This window comes from Harpia harpyja, chromosome 3 (genome assembly GCF_026419915.1).
Source record: "Harpia harpyja isolate bHarHar1 chromosome 3, bHarHar1 primary haplotype, whole genome shotgun sequence".
NCBI lineage: Eukaryota > Metazoa > Chordata > Aves > Accipitriformes > Accipitridae > Harpia > Harpia harpyja.
In genome coordinates this window covers 19,923,782-19,948,119 of record NC_068942.1, presented here as the reverse complement: position 1 = coordinate 19,948,119, position 24,338 = coordinate 19,923,782, and the positions used below count along the sequence as shown (strand labels likewise).

The 24,338-nt window shown below is 40.2% G+C and overlaps 1 protein-coding gene and 1 long non-coding RNA gene across 2 annotated transcripts in view; one reads left to right on the top strand and one right to left on the bottom strand.

Annotated features, from left to right (window-relative positions):
• RNGTT (RNA guanylyltransferase and 5'-phosphatase) overlaps positions 1-15,575 on the bottom strand; it is a 189,062-nt gene extending 173,487 nt beyond the window's left edge. The window contains exons 1-4 of the mRNA XM_052781537.1: positions 15,327-15,575; positions 7,850-7,959; positions 479-582; positions 259-347 (exon numbers count right to left, since the gene is read on the bottom strand). Of these exons, the coding sequence (XP_052637497.1) occupies positions 259-347; positions 479-582; positions 7,850-7,959; positions 15,327-15,390 (367 nt within the window). The 5' untranslated portion in view covers positions 15,391-15,575. The remainder of the gene's footprint in view (positions 1-258; positions 348-478; positions 583-7,849; positions 7,960-15,326) is intronic.
• Positions 15,576-15,744: 169 nt separating this feature from the next.
• LOC128139326 (uncharacterized) lies at positions 15,745-20,830 on the top strand. The gene is made up of 2 exons (XR_008234324.1): positions 15,745-16,158; positions 17,657-20,830. It is a non-coding gene; the product is annotated as an uncharacterized LOC128139326 (long non-coding RNA).
• The last annotated feature ends 3,508 nt before the right edge of the window (positions 20,831-24,338 follow it).

Below are 24,338 nucleotides of genomic sequence, written 5' to 3'. Positions count from 1 at the left end.
ATAAATTGCTGACCATAACAATATTTCAGGTTCTGAAATACTGTTGGTGGACCAAGTGGAGGAACTGCAAAAGGAGAGTGAAAAATGAGGAACTGTTAAATGAGAGTCAGTGGGATCAGTCATCAACAAGACTGAGAAAATTCCTTTGCTTAGATTTTTAAGAATAAGAGGCTGCAGTTATGAGTAAATATGAAAAAAATTAACAGTAAAAACTAATGATAGATATAAGTTGGATATAATGGATATAAGAAGACATACCTATAAGCTCTGAGGGGTTCTTATCACTGAAGTGTTCACATACACGGATAAATGTTTCTGTATTCTCAGGTGTCGGGCACTCACCATGCCTGAAAAACACAAGAACACACAGATTAGGAGACAGCTAGGGGAAAGGGAAGAGATAAAGAAAAAAGATTAATTACTTCAGTGTGATCTTTCAAATTAAAAGCTAAATATTAAAAAAGTGCAGACAACTTACCCTTTACACTGGAGCTTTATATATTTAATCCCCTCTTTCTCTATATCATTCCTGTCATAGAATCTAGTGGTGTTGGTCAAGTCTACCAGTAAACCCATTTTAACCTAAAAAAAAAAAAAAGTAAACATATATATGGTTCAAATATCAGTGCATAAACACTCAATGGCTAATAATATCCAAATTAAAAGCAATCTACAGTTGCAAGTTCAAAAATTCTTAAATACTGCATTTGCTCACAAAAATCTATATTTTACCACCATCACAGTCATCTGTGTTTCTCTGTGAAAGCTGGTGTCTGATTAGCACTAGCCATCAATTCAAAAACTTCAGTTTGTTCCCATCAATGTTTCTAAATAGGAAAGATCTGCTAACAGCAGGAAAGTATCTGATAAAGAATTATTTTAACATGTTAAAAGACAAATAAGGTAAAATCAGGTGCTCTTACGCTTTAGGTAGAACAATATTAAACACTGGCACAGCGGAAGTACCATAAGAAAAATTAACTACTGAGACTTATATGTAAGTATACTCTCAGAAAAAATAACTCAATCTACCCATCCATTAGAATGCAAACCAAATGAACACATTTTCAAATTTAAACCAAAATTCCTTTGAATTCTCAGAAACATTTTATTCAAAGCTAATAAGTGAAACAACTTGAAATCTTCAAAGATGCTGTCAGTACGTAAGCTGGCAGTGTCAACCACTCAGATGTTAGGATGTACCTAATTCAGGCTGCCTTGCCCACTCTACCCTAACGCATCCCCTTCTGCAGGAACTTACTTTTTTAGTCTTTGATTTTTATAGCTGTAAAATAGGTCTTTTAAAGCAGCCTTGTGGAAGTTACTGTTTTTAAAAAGCAAGATGGAAAGCAGAAATACCACTAGGTGGCAACCAACACAGAGAACATCAGCAAAGTGCATCCTACTGATCCTTGGTCTAAACAAAATTTCCACCAACCATAAACCTCCCAGTATTACTGTGCAAAACCAGCTCACTAACACACCTGTGTACTGAAGGTATTTCTGGTTTCCTGCCTTATAAGTGCAAGTAATTGCTTTTGGTCAAAATGCTGAATGTCATGCTTTCAAGTAGGATCCTCACCATGAAACCAGATGTCTTTTTAAAAGGCATTTTAAGAATGGTAGTTTAGCAAAATTCTTGTTCTATAGCTTTGTCTTTTTTAAAGATACATCAATAGTGCACTTAAAAATACATTAACACTGAAGCATGTTATGTATGCAAAAACACAGAAGAACACTTCATCTTTAATATATTTAATACTCCAGCACAAACTCATAAACAGGATTTTGATCAGGTTTTATCCACCTTAAGGTCAACAGACTGGCAATAATTTAGCAGTGCAGTTGGAAGAATTACAAATTAAAACACTGCTTCCAGACAATTCAGAAAAGATAAATTCCAATTATAACTGGAATACAGTTCAGAAACAGCTGCTTCACATGGATATGTGGTTCAGTAGACCCCAAAGACAGATTTCCAATTATCTACAGAGGTAGTTATCCATGGTATTCCAAGTGTTGATTATATACTTTCATAATACTTTTATAATACTTCTATACTTTCTTAATACTTTATCAGATATTAAAAAGCATCATGTTATATCAGCAGTGTTAAGCATTTGTAGTGTAATACCCAAATCAGTTCTGAATTTCTCCTTGTTTACTTCAACTTTGTATATTGTATTCAGAGTGCTTTATTTCCTTTTATTAGTGTGTTTTGCAGAAATAGAAGCTACTTCAGTAGGGGTCCACCTGAAAACAATGTTACATCACCCGAAACTTCAAATATTTAGTGTCAACCGAGCTGTTAAACATACAGACTGACAGCATACTAGCCAGTGATTAATGCTGTAGGAAGTATACAAAAGGCAATTAATTCAATGATTACTTTCCTCCCCCTCCATTCTCAACAGTATTTAGCAAATATCTCAAAGACTACTTAATTCACAGGTAAGACAACACAAAATTTCCAGGTGCTACACACTGTAGGTCCGTAACACTACGACACTGACATAAACCAGTTCAAAATAACTGTTCAGAGAATGACATATTCCCAGACCAGTACTTCCAGGTGATTGTACAGGAATCCACAGAGTATCTTCCAGTAACATGCCATACCCCCAAGAAGCATAAGAATCTGCCTCTGTGTTCTGCATCCTATCAGCGGTGTGGTTAGAGTTGGCAAAAAAAGACTGATATGAGAATCAGGTGTGTTTTCACCAGAGAGCTATAGACTATGAAGCCACATAAATGGCCGCCTAACTACCCTCCTCCCCAACTTCTACATAGCTCAGCTTGATAACCTATTCTTTTATGTACAATACGGGGTTAGGTGTTAACGCTTCCAAGATGTCCTCAGCTAAGGGGAAAAATATTTTCAAAGTAAGATTTAATGAAAACATCATTTTAAAGTAAAGGTTTTTGCATTCAGTTCCAGTCTAGTAAGAAAGACGACATTCCAAAATGTGAATTACTCTTGAAAAAAATACTGTATCATCTAACAATCTGGAGAAAGGGAAAAAGAACTGTGAGGAAAACAACCTTTAATAATAGCCTGAAGACAGATTAAAAGGTAACACTTTAATATATCAAATTGTTAAAGGAGAGCTGCAAGAAGAAATGCAAGTGATTTGCAGAACGTAGTTTCACATCCTCCCATCCAAAAGTAGGAGAGATACCATTCCATTTTAGTGTTAAAAACTCAAAGCCAATTCCCAACCCCACTGTTCTCGAATACCAGCAGCTTCAAATGTTCCCACCAGAAGCCTCCAAACTTCCCCAAACTCCTGCTACAATGAAGAATTATCACTGAGATGTGTGAAAGCACAAAAATTTAATTTTATGGCAAAGCTTTTAAGCTCAAAGAATACTCACATGGTTTTCTCTCAACTTTTAGAAATTACTCTTTTGAACACACTCACAGATTTCAGTTTCCTGACTGACATGTAGAAGCCATGAGAACACTTGATTCAGTACGAGAAGAAAGCTGATAACACACTGATGTTTTCAGTTGTTGCTAAGTAGTGTTTATACTAAGTCAAGGATTTTTCAGCTTCTCATGCTCAGCCAGCAAGAAGGCTGGAGGGGCACAAGAAGCTGCGAGGGGACAAAGCCAGGGCAGCTGACCCAAACTGGCCAAAGGGGTATTCCATACCATGTGACGTCATGCCCGGTATATAAACTGGGGGGAGCTGGCCTGGGGGCATCACTGCTCGGGAACTAACTGGGCATCTTTTGGCGAGTGGTAAGCAATTGCATTGTACATCACTTTTTTTGTATATTTCATTTCTTTCATTATTATTATTATTATTGTCATTTTTTACTGTTATTATTTTCTTCCTTTCTGTTCTATTAAACTGTCCCTATCTCAACCCACGAGTTTTACCTTTTTTTTTTCCCCCCGATTCTCTGCCCTATCCCACTGGGTGGGGGGGAAGCGAGTGAGCGGCTGCATGGTGCTCAGTTACCGGCTGGGGTTAAACCACGAGAACACTACAACGTACTTCAGACCCAAAGTGTCACCAAGCATTTGAGATGGTGCATTTAATTTGAATAGGAGAATGAAATATAGCAAAGTGTCTACTAGAGAAGAAATTCTGAACTACAGGACTCTAGGATTTCTGGCCTGCTATTCCTTTGCCATTATTACGAATCATTTCAATCATATATAAGTGAAGATCTTGTGAAGTGACACTGTTCCTCACACATTTCATGGAGCAGTAAACCAAACAGGCATCTGATATAATTTAGCCAAAGCTATAAAAGCATGTAGGGCATATAAAGCATATAAGGCCTGAAAGCAGTTTCCTTGCTTTACAGAAAGCATAAACATTTGCGCTCTCAATTCATGGGATTAGCTGCATGTAACACACTACAATTTAGAGAGTGCAAGGCAAAAGAAGAAGATAAAGAAGTTTTTAAAAAGCCAGGGGATTATGTAACATAATCAAGTATACAATTACGATGTTCCAAAAATCCATGCAAAAAAATACTGGTACCACAGGAATCGAAACATTTCAGTCACTGAACTGGGGTTATACTATGCTTGTCCTGACGACGACAATTCTCACCTATAGAACGGATTCTAATACATGTACATTCATCACGCAGGGGCTTTGCTCTGCTTGAAACCCTGACATGACACCAGTCATTACAGTCATCCCCTCAGTCATGCTCTCCTAAGTTTGCTCCTAGAAAGTTCTTGATAGAAGCTGATTTTTTTAAAGACTATCTAAGCTAAAATAGATAGTCACCCACTGGAAAAAATGTTTTTCCAGCCAATGTTTTGCATGAATCACATCTTTCAGTCCACCACACCCATTGAATGACACAGCTTTGGAAGAAAGACTAATTTTCAGTTGTTGAGCAACTTCTCACTAAAACATAAATTTATTTCTTACAAGGACTGTTACAACACTACAATCTTAGACACCACATTGAAACACAATTGAAACTAGTTATTTTTCTTGCTTTTAATTGTAAAAGATGACTGGATAGAAGGAAAAAAAGCTCATCGATAGCTTGAAATGCTCATGTTCTACATACAATAATACCAAGATCTTCATACCACTTCCATTCTACTCATACTTATTGTGGCCAGGCCCTCCATGTCCTCCTACAGTTATAAAAGCCTTCCTCCTCACTTTCTCACATATCCAGCTATTAATGCCTTATGCATGTGCTCTTCTGCTGCTGTGCAATTAAATGGGCTTAGCTAGGTTACCCTTGTATAACCCCAGAAGTTTCTCATTAGAAGCTGGAACTTGAAAACCTCCTCCCCAGAAGGGAGAGGGCATACTACAATACACTGAATTCTCTCGAGTGCCAGGATTTTTTTCTTGCATTTCTTATTTGAGGAAAATAGTTTAAATTAGTGATTGAATTTATCTGTGAAAACAATAATGTGGCTGAAAACTAGTTTTCCTAATAGGAATATTGTAACTTGAGCATGCTAATTGCCCAAACATTCTTTTGAGTTAACTGATGTCCTAGTTCTTCGTAACAGAAATAAAACTGCCTTTTATAAAGCATAAACAGTACTAACCTACCTACTCAAGAAAGAAACAAAAAAAATAAAATTATTCACAGTCACCAATTGCTCCTGCAAATTTTTTTTATGAGACCATTAAGATACTATGTCAGTATTGGCAATCAGAAAAATGGGGTTGCTATCCCCTATCACATCAGTTTCTACCATCCAGATTTTCAGCAACCAGCTCCATGAGAAAAAGGAATCACACAGGAATTTTGTTCAAGAAAGTTCCTCCCAGACAGATATTGTCTTAAACGCTGAACTGGTACCTTCAAAAACCTGTGGTAGCAGCAATATCTTACTATTACCAAAATCCAGATGTAAAAGTTTCTGCTGAAGTCTCTTATTTGGGAGATAAATTATATGGACTTAAGTAATAACGAGGTTTCAGAAGTGATTCATTCTGCAAAGTATTAGCAGTAAAACACACTGCAGTAAAATGATTAGAACCATGCACTGTGAGGTACTTTTGCCTTGGGAAAATCCAAGTTCTCCTCAATTGCACGTTCATCTCATTGCCAGATTGTTGGTAAACTGCTGTTCTACAAATATAGCACTTCAGTGATCCACTGCATATCTTGGCAAATAAAAAACTGTGTTTTCAAATAGGAAACATTTAGCAACAATATCAGGGTTCAAGACAATATAATAGATATGATGAGAGCAGGGAGTTTGAGAGAAATTATGTGTTCTGCTTGTTAACCAAAATTACCGAAATGTAAGTGGGGATCGTCTTGCTAGTAAGTGTACTATCAGATTCTAATCATCTGGTGTTACTCAAGACATTACGAATTTGTAGCATTGCAACAGAACTGACTGATGTGCCTAGTGGAAAGGCTATGAAGGCTCACCTTGATTTCTTTTTTGGTGACAAACCACTAACAAGCAAATAGTCAGAAATTCTGAGTAAGTCTCTGAAGTTCTCTAACTTCAAAATATATGCAGAATTTTAAATTACTGTAAACCATGAATAAGATTGGTTTTGGAAAATTTCTAGGTATGCCCATTAAAGCCGGTCAGAGTCAAAACCAACATAATGCATAAAAGAGGAACTCAAGTAGAATTTAGATGCATAGATCCAAGAATTCAAACAAGAAAAATCCTACCAATTCAAGCACCTGAGAACAGGCACATATGCCTCACTGAGAGTACCTTCTTATCACATTAGCCCACAGGTACTTCTATCACTGCTACACTGAGTAGCTCACCATCTAGTTCATACCTAAGCCTAAATAAGATTCATAAAATGAAGATTCCCATATTTTAGTCACCTGACTCTTCTGATGTTTAAGCTCTGATATTGTTAAACAAACTCAGAATTAATTTAACTTAGATCAACAGCAAAAACAAAAAAAACACAGAAACAATATCACTAGCATAATTAGTTTCATGGAACAGTCAAAAACAAAAAAAGTGGTGCTAACCTTTTATATAACAGTTTAATAAACAGATTAAAAGAATTAGTTTGTAGGCCTGCCTTTGCCTAGGAGGTTCAAAATCCCATTTCCCACATCTCCAGATGCACTGGACTGGGCACAACACTTCACAGACCTACATGAAAGGCGGGAAAAGTCCTGTTCCCCACCTTTATTGTCAAAGCTGTGCTACAGTGCAGAACAACATGCAAGTTGAAATGGACAGACAGAAATGGGTGAAACAGAGAATGAAAAAATAAGCCAGAAACACAACTCTGTAACCCAATGATAAAGGCATCCACCCACCTTCCTGGGTCCCAGTCCATCCTCCTAAAATTTTTTTCTATTTAATGCATTTTTTTTCACTAAGAAGTTACGGGATAAAATCCGTAAATTGTTTTCTTCCATACTTGGGTATGACTAGTTAGATACCATAAAGCATTCTATGCATCAAAAGAAGAAAATTATGCATTGAAACTACAGAAGAGTTCTATGAAATTCTCCTTTCACTTTTAAATGCTTTCACTCCTATAAACGAAATTGCAACTTAACATATCCATACACAAGAGACATTTGTAAAACTACAAACTCATCGACTATCTGAATTTTTATGATGACATCTCTCCAAGACGCAACAGTAATAACAGAGAAGAGTGAGATTCTTGCTGCTAATACAGTGAATGAGGTGGCGGACTTTGCACAATTCTTGCCTATAAGAAAGTACTTTTGGAAATTTAGGAGTTGCAGAGAAAGCCTGAAAATGTAAACAAAAAAATAACTTTTCTGTACAGATGTCTCAAAGGAAGCCACTAACCACTTTTTTCTTAAATCTGAAAAGTAACATTTGAATAAACATTAACAATGAAAGTAATGTTTCAACTACTAGAAAATTTAACTTTACCTTCAGACTCTTTAAGTAGTTGGATAACATACTCGGGTGAAAACGATTTTCTTCAGCAACCTGTTCATCATATCTTGGTCCTAACATTGTCTTCAAAGGTAAAAACTTCCCTATGAAAGATAATCAAATTTGCAGTATTTTACATATACTCGTGTATATGTACACTTAGAACTTAGCAATTTCAAAGCAACATGCTGAGCAGATTTAGAGGTTCACCTTCAATGAAAAATAATCACAGGAAAAGCATCAGCAACAGTTGAATTGGAATATTCTTTAGTTGTGAGTTCTCAGAATTCACAAGTAAGTTTAGAAGTTTAAAGGAAATACAGGTCAGGTCAGCTTATCTAAAACAAAGTAATTTAACATTTTTAGCTAGCTTTTAATGTGGTTTAAGCTGCCAAGTCATAGTGCACAAGAGAATAGAGAAAATTTAAACTCGGTACAGTTAAAAACATGAAAATAGCATTTTAAATGACAGTTTGTTACCCGGCCATGTAAATATCAGCTCTGACTACCTGCAAACATAAAACACCGTAAAGATCACTGCAAAAAAATTGCATTTGATCCAGAACACCTACGCACAACAGATCCTGCTGACGTGCTCCTTAAGGCTTGTTGGAAGAGTTCTGCAGCAGTGTCAACCTTCCCTCCAAAACACAACACCTATGTGCTATTCAGACATCGGGGAAGTTACAAAACCACAACAAACACTTGACCAGAATTAGTACTTCCTGGACTACATCCATCACTCCCTAGAAACCCAAAATTTTTTTTAGTATTTATTTTATTTTTCATCCATCACATCCACCACAGAATATCTGAAATAATCTCATTAGAGATCTCTAGCTCGCTGTTTCTGAACCCCAGCAAGCTACAGGCAAGCCTTTCCCTCCAAGTGCAGCAGGAACAGGTATTTGAGCAGCATGTACTGACCCAACAGCTCTTCCTGCGCTTCTAAACAGAGAAAAACCTAGAGCCCAGGTCACCGCCACCACGTCTGCGTGGGAAGCAGCACACCTCCCACACGCACCTGGGACCCTGCACCACAGTTAGTTGTGGAAAACGAATGCAAAGCGACAGTAAGAAATAGACCTGGCGTATCTGCCCAGCCACACCAAGGTTAATGATACAGGCAGGGAGTAAAACTGGGAGAACCTCAGCATTTCCAAATAGCTCTGAAAATATGTAAATGAATTATATCCCAAGACCAATCAAATAAACCCTCCCCCAAGAAAATAGAAAAAAAATTAGTGCCCCAGAACTTTTCTCCCTTTTTTTTTAAATAAAACTGTTCCCATGCTGTTAAAAAGATAGCCCTTCTAAAACCAAAGGAAATGCAACCATGTAGTTGTATAGCAGAAATGTTTTTTTCAATGCAGGAAGAACTCCAAATTAGAGCACCAGACATAAATCTTCCAGGAAAAAAAGTGCTGCTAGATCCTGATGTTGACGAATTATATTTCTAAGATGCTTCTAATAGCACTTAACTTACCTATTTCCTAGAGGGGGAAAAAAAAACCAGTTCATTCTATACATGATTACTTTTTTTTTTTAACTTCAGTAACTTCTAAAAAGCTTTTCCTATTTAGAAACACAAATACCCACAAGATATTTTGAACTAAGGGAAAACGTAACACCTTTCTATGCTATTCCTTAAACTGTCTGATGCATCTGTTCAGCTGTGTAATGTAGAGTAACAGCCACAAGCCACTAGTCTTTACGCAGTATTTAAATGTTCAGTTTCAGATCCTCAAGTGAATCAGCACACCCAGCACTAATCCTAAAAAATTCTTCTAAACTACTCATGAAAATACTGCTTTCTCATCAAGACAGAACATTTCCTCATAATAAAAGAAACAAAATAGTCTTGTTTTCAGCAAAACAAAACCACATGGAATGAAGAGACACTAAAACACCCATTGTATTCAGCTAGAAATCAAGTTTTGAGAGAGAAGCTCACTAATCTTTGTAAAAATAGAAAAATGCATACCATTTTTATTAAATGAATGCTGCTGAGAGGTTTCTCTATACAATAAATCAAAGTTTGCAGAGTTCTTTGTAGCCTTAACTTCTATCAAAACATCTTATATAGTCTGAAATAAGCATTTAACTTCTAGGAAAGAGACATTATAAACCACAGAAGACAGATAGTTATGGAAACTGAGAAGCTTTACGCAACTTGTAAGCTCAGGTTTGACATTAATCAACATGAGAAACACCCTCACTGTTACACTTGTCTGAGACCATTCCAAACTTTACAGCTAAAAGGAGAGTTATTCAGTCATATAGTCAACATACACATTAAACAGTAATAAATTTATAGTCACTTCAACTTATCTGACCATTAGAAAAACTCCTAACTTCACTTTACTTCCCTTTGCCTTTTCATTCCACCAGTTATACATCCTCCTCCCTGGTCATGGCTGTTGGGTTGGCTACCTCCCCTCCATTTCCCCATTTCTTGATCCATCTACTTTAATTTTCTTGCTTCTTTGTGTTCCTTGTCACCTTCAACACTATCATTCAGCTTCTCTCGCTCACTATTAACCCTTCCACATTAACTTGTAATCTTCCTCTGTACAGACCGATTAGGCAAATCCTAATTTTGGATTATTTTAATGCAAAAATCTATCATCACTGTAAGTTTTGCAAAACACCAAGCATGCTTGAAAATTTTTAACTTTGCCATTTGCCACGCCTATCCTAATACATCCATTCATCCATTACAGAACATGAAGAAAGTAACTGAACTTTTTTTAGCCAAGGCATTCAAGAAAAGAAGCTCGACTGACAAAATGGATACATAAAAAACTACCATCCTTTACAAGAAGCTGGGAAAAGAGAGTAGAGTTGGAAAACGGTGCCTGGAGGTTAAGATCGTTTCCTCTAGCAGCCGATTAGAGACGGTACAATCGCACTGAAGACTCTCCTGTTCTCCATCTTCTAGAACAGAGAACGAACATGTTCATTCTCTTCTCAGTAGTGGACCTTGATTTAGTGTCTGATTTTCACTCTGATTTCCTCCTGAGCAACCATAATACATTCCTGTTCATCACCAAGAAAAGACAGACAAAGTAGTCTAGTCAGCATCCGCTGCAGCATTTGAACACCTTTACACAGCTGTGGAAGTGATGAGTAGTTTAACAGAGCCCATTTACTATCACTTCCAAAGATCAAATCCAGATCTTTGGAAGTATTTAGGTGCCCAACTTCTACAAATTCCAGTTTGGTGGTATCATTGAGAAACAGAGCTTATATGGCAGCAAACAAGCTGCCTGCCAAGGTTAGAAGAGAGCAGCTGAATTCATGTAATTTGGTTCCAATTTAGGAAAATTTTGTAATCAGATTATGAAAACAATGGCTCTGGGATCTTGTGTGGTTTGTGGGGTTTTTTTTTTTTCCCCTTTGGGTTTTGTTTTGGTTTTTTTTAATAAATTACATTTCTCTGCAATATAATTTCACATTATACCTACGCAGTAAGCACTATCGTCCTAGTTTACACTCTTGTTTTTTTCTAAATTGTGACTGCTACACATGTATTAAAGATCTTGAATGCGATCTCATATTGTGTTCCTCTTACAACAGAAAACCAAATTGCCCTACCTGGCAAATTTGCTATTTGGTCTTTGTACAGAAGCTTGAAAATCCTTCCCCGTGTGCATGTAAGTCCCTTTCAGGCAAGTGTCATTAAGCTACAGAAAATCTAAGCTTTAATTCTAAGAAAGATTTCTAACTTCTCTGAGTAATATGCACGAGTATAAATGAAGCAGTAGCTACAATCTCTGCAAGCGTTTTGCCCTACATCTTATGCTGAAGAAGTCATGTAGTAAAAACTGATTGCAACTCAAGTCTCCATGCATAAGTATTTGAAGATTAAATAATCAATTCTTTATGTTGAACTAGATGATCTGACAGTAACAAGGTGATATTTTACATGGGCATCAAAGCATCCCAAGTCATTAGTGTATCTAAACTAGAATAGGATAATAATTGGAACTCCTCAATCGTATTTTCAAATTAACTTCAAAATGTTACTGGAACCTTGACACTTGACTTCCACAATTAAGTTCAAATTTGTCAAATAGTTTCAGAAAGTGGGTATTAAAAACCATTTTCCAAATTAGTTACCTGTATAACAGATAGCATTTCCTTAGGCTGAAAAATACGTAAAAATTCTAAAAATAAGAACCCAGTATGTCAGAGCATAGACATCAAGTGGATAAATCTGAGAGAAATAAAATTGAACAACATAAGACGTCACACTTCCTACATATACATGCTCTAATTTTGGCACATTTTTTATCTCAAAATTCTACAGCATACCAGTGGAAAAGTTACCCTTAATTTAGTCTAATTTTCTGTGACATGAAGCTATCAACTCAGTAAGTAACAGTAGCCACTAACTGTGTATGACCATGGTATGTTTAGACTGAGCATTGATTAGGAAGGCTAGACTGTGAAAAGTGACCAAGGTTAAGAAAGGGAAATTTGAACAAAATGAAATAGTAAAATCCACAATTAAAAAAAAAAAAAAACCAACACCCTAAAAAGTAAGTCTTCTGTTTCAAGAACAACTATGCTGGGTCAAAGCATCCATTTCACCTAGTATCTCATCACCAAAACAGGTCAATGACAGTTGCCTAGGAAAGAGTGTAAAACAATGACAATGACAATCCATCATCAGATTATTCTCCCCAACTACAACAAGCTATAGCTGAGCAACTTCCTGAACCAGGGGCACTGCTCTTCTCTTTAAGGTGCTATCTCTATAACCATAGGCAATATGGATGTTTTTAATAATATCTCACTGTTCTGCATGCTAGAACTGCATGGTATGTCTAGAACTGGATTAACTGACATGGATCAACAGAAGGAGACTGAAAGACACTGGAATACACTTCTCATGTCTTTTCTTCAGTATCTTGCTAGCACTTTCCATGGCAAAACCAAAACAGACTGGGTTTTCGGTGGTTATAAAAAGTAGGTACCTGCACAGATGGCGATACCAAGGCAGTAAGGCTGAAGCAACCTCATCACTTCAGATCTAAGAGTTCAGAGAAAGCTCTTTTCATCAAGTACATGACTGAGGTGTTACCACAATGCAATAAATGTGAAAATGTGCCATCCTGAAGAACCGCCAGAACCAGAAAGTGGCAGAAAACCACCAATATTTAAAGAAGTAAACTGGAAAATAATGGGAGACGTAGATCAATGCACCTTGTTCAGAATGAAGGCTACTGTTAACCTGAATGAAGCCAATCTCACCAACAGAAGAGCTCCAGGCCTCGTTAGTACTTGTATTTGAGGTCACCTAGAAATTCTAGATGCCACAACCATAAGAAAAGAGGGTCATGACCAAACACTTGATGAATATTGGTCGACAGAAGCCAGGCAAACCTTGTTCAGCGACATTACTACTATTACACTATCAGATGGGAATAAAGTTATGCACAGATGCTTAGAAATTTGACTGAAATGCTAATAAAAACTAGAATATAATACATCTCGGAGACAGTGCCAACATCAATACACTAAAAATTATCTCTCAATAAAACTGTTAGATGTCTTTGAATGTAAAACAGCAAAAAAGGAGAGAAGCCTGATGGCGTACTATGACTTTTGGTAAGTTGTACACACTAAAAAACTAAAAATCAGGTGAACTAATGTAATAATACATTAAGATAAAGCAGGCAAAGAAATGAACCACACACTTTCCTTTTTTTTTTTTGTGCAGTAACTTCTTGTGCATGATCGCACAGAATGGAAAAGAATTACCTTGCAGTTACTGAATAAACAAACACACACGCAGTGATGGCACAGCAGATGACATGCTGATGACCTGCATTCTTGCCTACTCTATATTGCTATTTTTGAGAAGCCACGGCTTAAAAGACAAACAAACACAAAGCGACAACTTCTAGAGATCAAGAACTTGCTGAGAAGAAAAACAAAGAATGAAGCGTCATTAGTCTACTTTTGTCATGGTCAAAGACTAACTACTTAGGCTATCAAATCTCTTATTAAATATAAAGCAATGCATTTGCCAGCAATCAGGAAAAAGAGATAATGGAGATGAGCAATACAATGCTGTTATTTAATTGAGTCAAGTTCAGAGAAATATAAGGAACTTGAGGGAAAGCAGTAACCCACGAAATGAACAACTGAAATTAAATACTGATAAATGCCAAAAAACGCATACTGATGGGAAGACTAAGCCTACTGAGATGTCTCACCAGGTTCTAAATAAACCTGTAAACAGTCATCAGTGTCTTCAGTTCCACAACCAACTGCCGCCAAAAAAACGTAAGACAATGTGGAAACGTGGGATATAAAACGCAGGAGTTGTAACTACTAAGCAAATCATGGCACAGTGCCATCTAGAATAGCATGCTGAGCAGCAAGTGCTCTATTTTGAAAAAACACCTTTAAATTATCACAGAAAGGAAGATGAAAGGAGTGAAAACTAGAAAATACTGGGGAAAAAAAGCCTGGGGGTTGGAATTGCTTACCTTAGCTTACCTTATAAGGGAAAGAAGAACTTGAGAAAACTGCAAAGAGCAAAGTTTGTTTCCTCTATCTCATACCAGGCAGCAGGGGAAACATGCATCTGAGGTCAGTATGGTAGTTAACTCACAATCAAGAAGCATGTGTTTACATGATACCTAATTCGCTGCCACTAGATGCCAGCAAGGCTAGATACCTAGCAACAATCGAGACAGACAGCATGTTACGGGTAAGAGCATCCAAGATGACAGCAATCACTGACGAAACCTGAAATACACATGAAACTTCGGAGTACAACACTTGAACTCATCCTCCAGCTAAACAGCTTAGGAACACACCAGTGACTGACAGATCACCATCAGTCGGCCCAGATCAACACTGATAATAAACACCAGAGCCTTCAGGGAAAAAAAAAGAAAAAAAACAAGGAAGAGGCAGCACAAGGGACTCGTCAGGGCTGAGGTATGCTCCAGTACAGCAGCTTCTGCACGTCCAGCCGCCGTCTCTCTCATCAGACGTGACGGACGGGAAGTTTTCAGTCCTAAACCTAACCGGTGCGAAGCGAGAACCCAGCATGAAGGCTCCCAAGAGCAGGAAGGGGCCTGTACCTGCCGAAGGGCGGGCGGGGGAGCCCCCGCGCTGAAAGCAAAGCCCCGCTGCGGGCCAGGCTTCAGGGAAAACAATCGCCCTACGGCAAGTCAGCTCCGGGACGAACACCGGGCCCAGAGAGCTCGGGGGGGGCGGGAAGGGCCGCGGGACAAAGAGCCCCGGCCGGGCCGGAGGGCGAGGGGCCGCGGCGGCCCCGAGGAGGCCCCCGCCCACCCCACGGCGCTGAGGAGGAGCGGAGGGGGGGTGGGCCGGGACCGGCGGCCAGGGGAGCGCAGGGGAGCGCAGGGGAGGGGAGGGGGCCGTCCCCGCTGCCGCCGCGGGGCAGGGCAGGACCGGGCCGGGCCGGGCCGGACCAGGCGCTCACCTGCCACGGGCTGCCCCCTCCTGGGGCAGTGGAGCCAGCGCGGCGGGATCTTGTTGTAGGACATGGCGGGGCCCGGGCGGCCGCTGCCCGCCGGCGGGGAGTGGGGGGGGAAAGGGGAGGGAGGGGGCGCGGGGTGCGGGGCGGGCGCGGCCCCGGGGCGCTCAGCGGCGCCGGCGGCCCCTCGCCCGCGGCGCCTTCATTCAGACCCAGCTCCGCCTCAGCCGCCGCCGGCCCACAGCGCACCGCGGCGGCCGCGGCCGCTTCCGCTTCCGGGCCGGGGCCCGGGGCTGAGCGGCGCCGGGGGGGGGCGGTGGTGCCTGGCCGGTGGGCGCCCGGCCCTGCGGCTGCCCCGGGGAAGGCCGCTGGCGGCGCGGGGCCCGGCCGGGGCCTTCGGGAGGGGGGGGAGGGGAAGGGGCTCCGCGGCGGGTGTGAGGCCGAGGGACCCGTCGCTCGTTGGGGGGTGGCGGGAGAGGGAGCGCTTGGCGGTGCGGGGCTGTGCGGCTGGACAAGCCCGAGGTGTCGGCTGAGCTGCGTTTCCCTCCCCTCCGACGCGAGGCCTGTTGGGGCGGGAAAAGATTCCCGGTGCAAAGTGAGGAGGGCTTTTCGCTCCAAGAGGGCAGCCGAGACGAGGGCTCCTCAGCCTGGAAGGAGAGGTGGTCACCGACTGGACTGCCGCCGGCTCTGCCGAGCGAGGCCTGGCGCTGGGGCCGGGGCTGGGTTGGAAGCAGGTGGAGGGACCACTTTTGCGGCAGGAGCCGGAGCTGCGGGACTCGCTGGCAAAGGCTCTCACACATGTGAAGAGTTTGCGAGGGCTGCAGGGGGGACTGGGCAGGTACTTGGAAGAGAAGGTAGCTGAAGGCTACCGAAGTAGCGGGGAAACGTCCTGAGCCGAAAACAGCTTGAGGCTTGGACAGGCGTGCTTGCCCTGCTGTTAGTTTTCCCTGGGTGTTCCCTTATAGCCGGGACTGGAGGTGGAAATAGATGGATCCCTGCTCCAGCTAATAGCACAGCTGACCTAGTCTGCGTGTAAGAGGTTTGCTAGTGTAGCAGAGATGCCTCTGCACTGGGCCTTCTCTTTCTTTTGTAAAAAGGCATGGCCGGAAAGATTAGGCTTACGGATAGGTTCACGTAACAAAAACTGTTTCTGTACGGAATCCCTGTGAAAATTCTCTGTGGGCTTAAAGTGGTCTGCTTATGTGGACTCAGTTGAAGAATTGTAGCCTGACAGTGTTTGCCTATGTGAAAGAAATACCTAAGGTGGTGGTATGGTTTATCACCAGTAGGCAGCTAAGCTCCACACAGCTGCTTGCTCACTCTCCCCTGCAGCAGGATGGGGGGGAGAATCGGAAGGGTAAAAGTGAGAAAATTCGTGGGTTGAGATAAAGATAAGGAAAAATAAGGAATTCATCCACTACTTCCCAGTGGCAGGCAGGTGTTCAGCCATTTCCAGGAAAGCAGGGCTTCATCACTCACAGTGGTTATGCAGTAACTCCAAATGTCCCCTCTTCCTCCTCCTCCCAGTTTTTATTGCTGAGCATGACATCATATGGTATGAATATCCCTTTGGTCAGTTTGGGTCAGCTGTCCCAGCTGTGTCGCCTCCCAAATTCTAGTGCACCCCCAGCCTACTCACTGGTGGGGTGATGTGAGAAGCAGAGAAGGCCTTGATGCTGTTCAAGCACTGTTCACCATCAGCTAAGACATCCCTGTGTTATCAGCACTGTTTTCATCACAAATCTAAAATAGAAGCACCCTATGAGCTACTATGAAGAAAATTAACTATCCCAGCCAAAACCAGTACAGGTGGCTTCAGTGAAGCATGAGGAAACAACAGCAGTAGATTTTTTTTTTTTTTTTTAGCTTATTTTCCAGTTAATTACATTTCAGTACTGTTCTGTCTGGACTTTCTGTTTTTCCATAAGCCAAGTGTGCTGCCTTTGGAAGTCAGTAGGTGAAAACAAGGGAAGTAATTTGATCTGTTTAGAATTTATGACAAATTTCATTATACAGTGACTATGTTTCCTGCTGCATTTTATCACTCTAGATTTTATTAGACACAGTTTTTCTCTAGAATATCCTCTCATTGAGGTAGTCAGTTAAGTAGTTTGCATATCTGAGTCATTAGGTTCTCATACTACATTAGAAGTTTCTGAGTTTTGTCCTCTAAGGCTTTTGTCATCATCAGATATTAATCTTCTCATTCTAGCTAAAATTAAAAGTCATGCTACAGTGAAAGACTATTTATGTTATTTTCCCTAACTGTTAAATACACTTCCATTAAAACGTTACTCTCTGATGTTTGAAATAAGGTGCTGATTTTTGCTTTTCAGAACAAACAAGCGACAGTCAGACACCAGGTGGTGCCGAAGACCAGCCAGAAAAGAAAGTGAAAGGAGTGCAGGGAGTGTTAAGAAAGAGCAAGAAGTAAAGAACAACTGCAAGATACTCAGTTTCTGATTTCAGTAAATTAGGAGCAACGTACAGTAACGTCAGCAGGATGGCAAAATTAGGAATGAAACCATTTGCAGAGGTGAAGAAGAGTACAAAAATAAATCATGAATGAGCAATAATCTCTGTTCTGGTCATCTAGCTCTAAGATTCTAATATGTTTTTAAAACAAACTTAACAGATACAGAGCAAAAATACTGTGTAAAGATGTATAGTTAAACTGGGAGGATATGCACATCTGTTTTTATTTAGCAATGCACAAGGCAAATAAAATATTTGGAATTTTAAATATAAGGTAGGGAGTTACAATGAAACATACAGCCAAAATGAGCTTAGCCAGGCATCATCCGTAGTTCAGCCTTTTGGCAGTTCTGGGGTTGGCTGAGCAGGGTTGAGGAAGTCCCTCTGGCAAACCAGCGTAATGTGAGTAGCCATTCAGCAGAGCACCTTCACCACACTGGAGGGCTTTTCATAAGTTGTGACACTTAGGTCTGTTTGCCACATACCATCTTGCTCCACATCAGGTACCAAACACGATGACAGTTTGAAGCCAGTTGCTGAGTGAGAAACACTGAAGCAGGTGGTTCCTTCTTTTTTTTCCTAAGAAAACAGTGTCACAGCTGCTATTGAGCAAGATGAGTGGTGGTCTGTTGATCAGTTGATGGTGACAGGGTAATGGTGGTTTTCATCTAGATTTTAGGAGTAAGTATGCTCTAAATGTGACATTAAGAGGTGGAATATAGGACAGGGAATATAGAAGCAGGGAATAATCCCTGTTTCTGTCATCATTGTTCAGTGTATTCCTTAGGAAATTTTACATGGGGAAAATTCAGTCACCCAAAAGACCAGTATTCTCCGGCAGAATAGTAGAGTATTCACATGTTTGAGAACATGTTGTTACATTGCCTCTCACAGATACAACGCAGATTGCAAGTGACTGTTTACTCTTAACTTGGCTCTAGTGCTGCCTTGGTGAGGTGTCCTTCTGGTCTGGAGAACTTGGTTATTTACAGCTGACATTACGTGTTGTGCATATATAGTTTGCACCAGACTTTGCCATGTTAGACACTTAGAGACAATTTACACAGTGATAGGATGATGTTTGCGTGTGACATCAAACAGTCTTTGTGACTGGACATACTTTCCTGCTTGACTTTGTGACATTAATAGTTAAGATATTACTTTTTCCTGATGTACCAGCAGAGGACACCCAGTTCCTGGAGTCTTCATGTGACTTTCAAAAGCCGACATGCTGTGTTTGAACAAGGAACACGTAGGTGGCCGTAGTCGTTGTTTTCAAGAATTGCTTTGAGAAAGCAACTGCAAGTGGTTTAATAGTCTATGATATAACTGTGGTGGTGCAGCCCCTCGGGCCACTCTGAGATCTCAGGATAAGCCATGCATGCTTTGGGAAAACCTCCCATTGTGCTGTTATCTCGGTTGCAAGTGCAGAGATTTATGGGTGCCAGGCATCCCCGGCCACACCGGGGCCATCTGCTCCCTGAATGGTATATCAGGATGACCGTGGCCAGAATGTAAAACAATGACCAAAGCCAATCATCTCGAGACCCTATAAATAGCCATCCAAGGAGAGACCCCCCCAGAGACTGAGACCACAGCGGGCTGTGTGACCCAGTATCTCCCCCTGAGCTGGGACGGCTCTCAGGGTAGATTTCATGAGGATTTGCAGTTTGGTTTGGAACTATTTTGCCTGTCTCTGCGTGATTTAGTTTGGAGCTATTTTGTCTGCCTGTGTTGTTCAGAACTGTTTTATCTGTCTGTGCGTGTGTGTGATTTGATTTAACCTCCAACCCTGCTGTAAGTTTCGGGTGATCCTTGCCGTTTTTGAATCTTTAACTAAGTAAGTTCGCAAATTTGATTGTAACAAATTCCATTGAATCATTCTGCTAAATTGGCTCATAATTAAGTACTGTTACAAGTCATGCAACCTAATCTTGTGATCTATCTCAAAAATATTAATAAATCCTAAATTGCTGCTAAACCAAAGCCGTATAACAAAATCTCATTTGCAACAATAACATTTCCTCTTTTCCGTATACTGATTCTCTTTTACCTAGAGGCATTCAGATGCCTGTATCCTTACTCAGGTTTCTGCTCACCAATTTAAATCTTTCTGCTGGCAGAGCAGACACTACAATCAAGAAGTCGTTTTCCCAGGATGCGGTTCATCCTCTGTGCCATGGGTATTTTGACTTCTTTGGTTTCAGCTCAGCCACATTGTTTTAGGTAGTGGAGAGCTGCATTTGTGTTCTCCTTTGACTTAAAACCATAAAAAAAAAAACCCCACACCAAAGCCCCCACGCACACTTTAACTCTTTTTCCTAATTACAGACTGAATGTTTACGCAAATTTTTTCTGATGAATAATCTTACACTTTTAATGTCATATATTAATATTGTAAGTAGCTAGATAATTTACTTGTTCTACACAAAATGGATAAATTAGGTATTTTGCCTGAAAGAACACATGGTGTTGCCCTCTTCTATCTTGGTATAGGTCAACAACTGTTCTGTTTCAATATAACATTATTTTCCATGCGTTCGTAAAGTAATAATGAATGTAATAAGAAAATAAAAACATCCCTCAGGATGTTCTATGACACAGACATTTCTGACTCTATCTAGTAAATACATTTTCTTAAAAAAAACCAGATCAAACAGATTATTTGCTAAACTGAGACTACAACAGGATTTATTTAAGGGAAAGTAATTGTGAGAGAAGTTAACTGTATGCAAACATGATTCATACAGTATTGTTTTTCCACTTCATGGTATAGGTGTTCAACTGGAAAGAAACTTGATGCCATAAACTTGTAAGCTATCATATATGTTACATAGCAAAATATATTTTTATTTTTTATTTACTGATTCAGTTAATTCATTCCTTGCTTATTGGTTTTAATGTTCATGGCAAACTGACTTACGACAAAATGGATGGCTAGTACAGTGTTCCTTTATGACTGATTTACTTTTGGCATGCATGAAGCTTTTGTGGGGAGGGGTGAGTACTGTCTAAATCTGAATAAATATTTTAACTTCTTTGTTACTGTAGTCGTATTTTATGCCAATAGTACTTAGATTCTTAGTATCAGAAGAAAAAAAAACCCTAAAAAACAGTACAATGAAAACATTTTAAGTGAAAGTTAATATGGTTGCTTATGGTTAAGTTCTCTAATATATGTGTAGGCTTCTGCATTTAAAAATGCTGAATATGCACTGACTCAAATCAAATCAAAAGTAAACGCTAAGAGCTCAACATTTTTTAATTCATGCCTATGGGTTTGGTGTCAACAAATAATTAAGAACCTAACTTCTGAGACAAGTTATTTTTCCGGGTTTGAAAATGAAAATAAGATTTAAAAAGAAAGTTATTTTATTCCTTATGTGTATACAATATCAAAAAGGGATGTTGAAGCAAAGTTTTGAGTGCTGCAATATATTTGAGAAAATAAAATGTCATGTACAGCGTTCTTCCTATAGAGAGCTTTGAGAGAAAGTCAGCAACAAAATTACCGGTCTTTAGTCTTCAAGACATTAGGGGGCACCATGCCCTCACAGACTCCAAATGATGTAAATTAAAGTACAGTTACTTTTCCTGTCCAAAGTAAACAGGAAACAGCATGGAATAGCAAAATCAACTCCTGTAGTCATTCCCTAGTGCGAGGTTATGATACAGTGCTTAATAAAATTTCCAAGAGAATACAGCCCAGACATTCAGTAGAATATAGACTACACCCTTCTTTCTTTAAGAGTAATAAAACTAACAGACTAATGGATGCAATGTAAGCAGCTTGCTTTCAAGTCTTTATTTAAATCTTAAATTTTCCTTCAGAGTTTCATTCTGGGAATACAACATTTTCATCTCAAGCCTCTAAGGTACTGAAGCATTAGTTCAACCTGTAGAGTAAACCTCCGTGTAGGCAGGGAGCACTCAGTAAGCTTGCGATGGAGCTGCTTTAAATCCAGGTCCCTGAATTGGGTATCATGCTTGGGGTAGTCACCATAAGCTATCAGACTACACCACCAAAGGTGTGTGCTGTAACGATGACGTGTAAATCTCACACCACTACAGGGGACATGAACAGTCTTAGCTCTGACGTGCAGATATGGCAGATGATTCACTTAGCAGGTGATTTACTCAGCAGATCTCTCTGGGAAGGAATTGGAAAGATGTGTGTCTGCGCAAAGGGAAGAAGGTGTCTGTCTGTCCAGGGGGTTGCTGTTCTTGAAGAGGGATGACAGCTGTGACTTCAAGCACTGACTTGCAGGCCTGAAAAACAAGATGCCTTGCTGTTGTTCCTCTGCAGCTGAAATGATGGTGTGCTTGATGTGAGAGATAAGCAGCTGGACAACAAGCTTATAAGCAAGATGCCTGTCATTCCTGGGAGACTAGCACTGGTCTCCCTGGAGTTCTTACAGTTTGACCTAGATGCCCAAGGCCTTACTTGCATCAGCTATGAAGGCTGATTTTCAATGGAAATCTACACTGTAAAAAATACCCATGTATGTAACATGTATGTAACATTTAAGAATATATCATCTACTACATAAAATGAAATCATATGGCAGTAGTGTGCTTTGAGTGTGGATAAAGTAATCAACCAACTAAAATTTCACGACGGAAGATGACTAGCAGTAGGGAAAAGTAAGTATGGCATAATATACAAGAAACTCAATCTAATTTATGTAAGTGGAAAGCATGACTCATAGTCTTTGGAGCTGGGCTGGACAGTGACTGGATTCCACAAAGTAAAACAGCCTTCTGTTGCTACACTTTCTAGTTTCTCTACTGCCTGAATGTGGACACCTTAGTAAAAATCTTGCCCTGGATGGAGGCTGTGGTTAAAACTAGTGAAGTAACTGAGGTCCTGGCTAGTGCGGGAGGCAGACTAGGGCAGTCAGTAGCTGCTAGAGGGTTATCACTCCTCTACTGCCTGAAATAGCCAAGAAAGGGTCAGTGTTTTAGCCTACAAACCTGCATACGTGATGATCAAGTTCTGGGTTGCTATACTGGCAGAAATCTTTTTCTCATGTGATCAGTCACACAAAGAAAAGATTATTACCCACAGGCACTCTCTCAGATCTTCTGCATCGTAAGTTTGTGCCTACAGATATGTATACTATGTATATACGTGAATATAAAGCCTGTGAAGAATAATACATGTATGAACTATAATATAGTACCTGAGAAAATACATACAGACCTGTTTTTATTTATATGGCTTTATTATACAAAATATGTGTAACATACTGTACAAATGTAAATGAAGACCACAGTGTCTCTCTTGAGGTGTTTGCAGTCCTGAAAATACCCTAAGAAACTGGCCAAAGGCAAAGGAAAGGAATACAGAGTAAAGCAAAGGGATCAGCCTGGCAGCCACACAGGCTTCTTTAAAATCAAATCTGAATATATGTTTATATTGTATGCAAATTAAGTTATGGTAAAATATATGTATGCATATATATATATATAAAATCAGATGCTCAAACATTGCCCTTGTGAAGTAGTTTTGCTTTTTCTCCATATGCATTGTGGAACAAGCTGTACAAGAACACGTGCTACTCTTTCCCAAAAAAGCCTCACTCAAAAAAAACTAGAGAGCAAGATGAATATCCTAGCATATACATCTATAGCATCACTGATCTAGGGAACCTTAAGAATAGGTTGGGAAATGTCATTTTAGACAGTGACACTGTATAGGTTGTAAATTCAGGTCTTCCAAGCATTCCTTAGAGAAAGGAAAAGATTTTTTATTTTTTCATTTGGAATATGTTTGTCATTCCCTTGAAATACTCCTTTTCACATTCTCACCACTTTAGGCTTCATAGCACAGTGAGAACTCATGACGGACATTATGGAATGGACTTTGCTTCAGCGAACATAGTGCCTGTGGTCCGTTGCTGTTCATACAGCTACAGTTAAAGTCCATGCCACTCCTTTCCACTGCTGGTTTTACCTGCTGTAACTAAGGTTAAGATTAACACAAAAAAAGCTATTATCCTTGTACTCAAGCCTTCGCTCATGTGGTGTGTTGACCCTGGCTGGATGCCAGGTGCCCACCAAAGCCGTTCTATCACTCCCCTCCTCAGCTGAACAGGGGAGAGAAAATATAACAAAAGGCTCTAGTGGGTCAAGATAAGGGCAGGGAGAGATCACTCACCAATTACTGTCATGGGCAAAACAGACTCGACTTGGGGAAATTGGTTGAATTTATTACCAATCAAATCAGAGTAGGGTAATGAGAAATAAAACCAAATCTTAAAACACCTTCCCTCCACCCCTCCCTTCTTCCCGAGCACAGCTGGACTCCCGATTTTCTCTACCTCCAGCAATGCAGGGGGATGGGGAATGGGGGTTGGGGTCAGTTCATCACACGTTGTCTCTGCCGCTCCTTCCTCCTCAGGGGCAGGACTCCTCACTCTTCCCCTGCCCCAGCATGGGGTTCCTTCCACGGGAGACAGTTCTCCATGAACTTCTCCAATGGGAGTCCTTCACGACCTGCTCCAGCGTGGGTCCCTACCACGGGCTGCAGTCCTTCAGGCA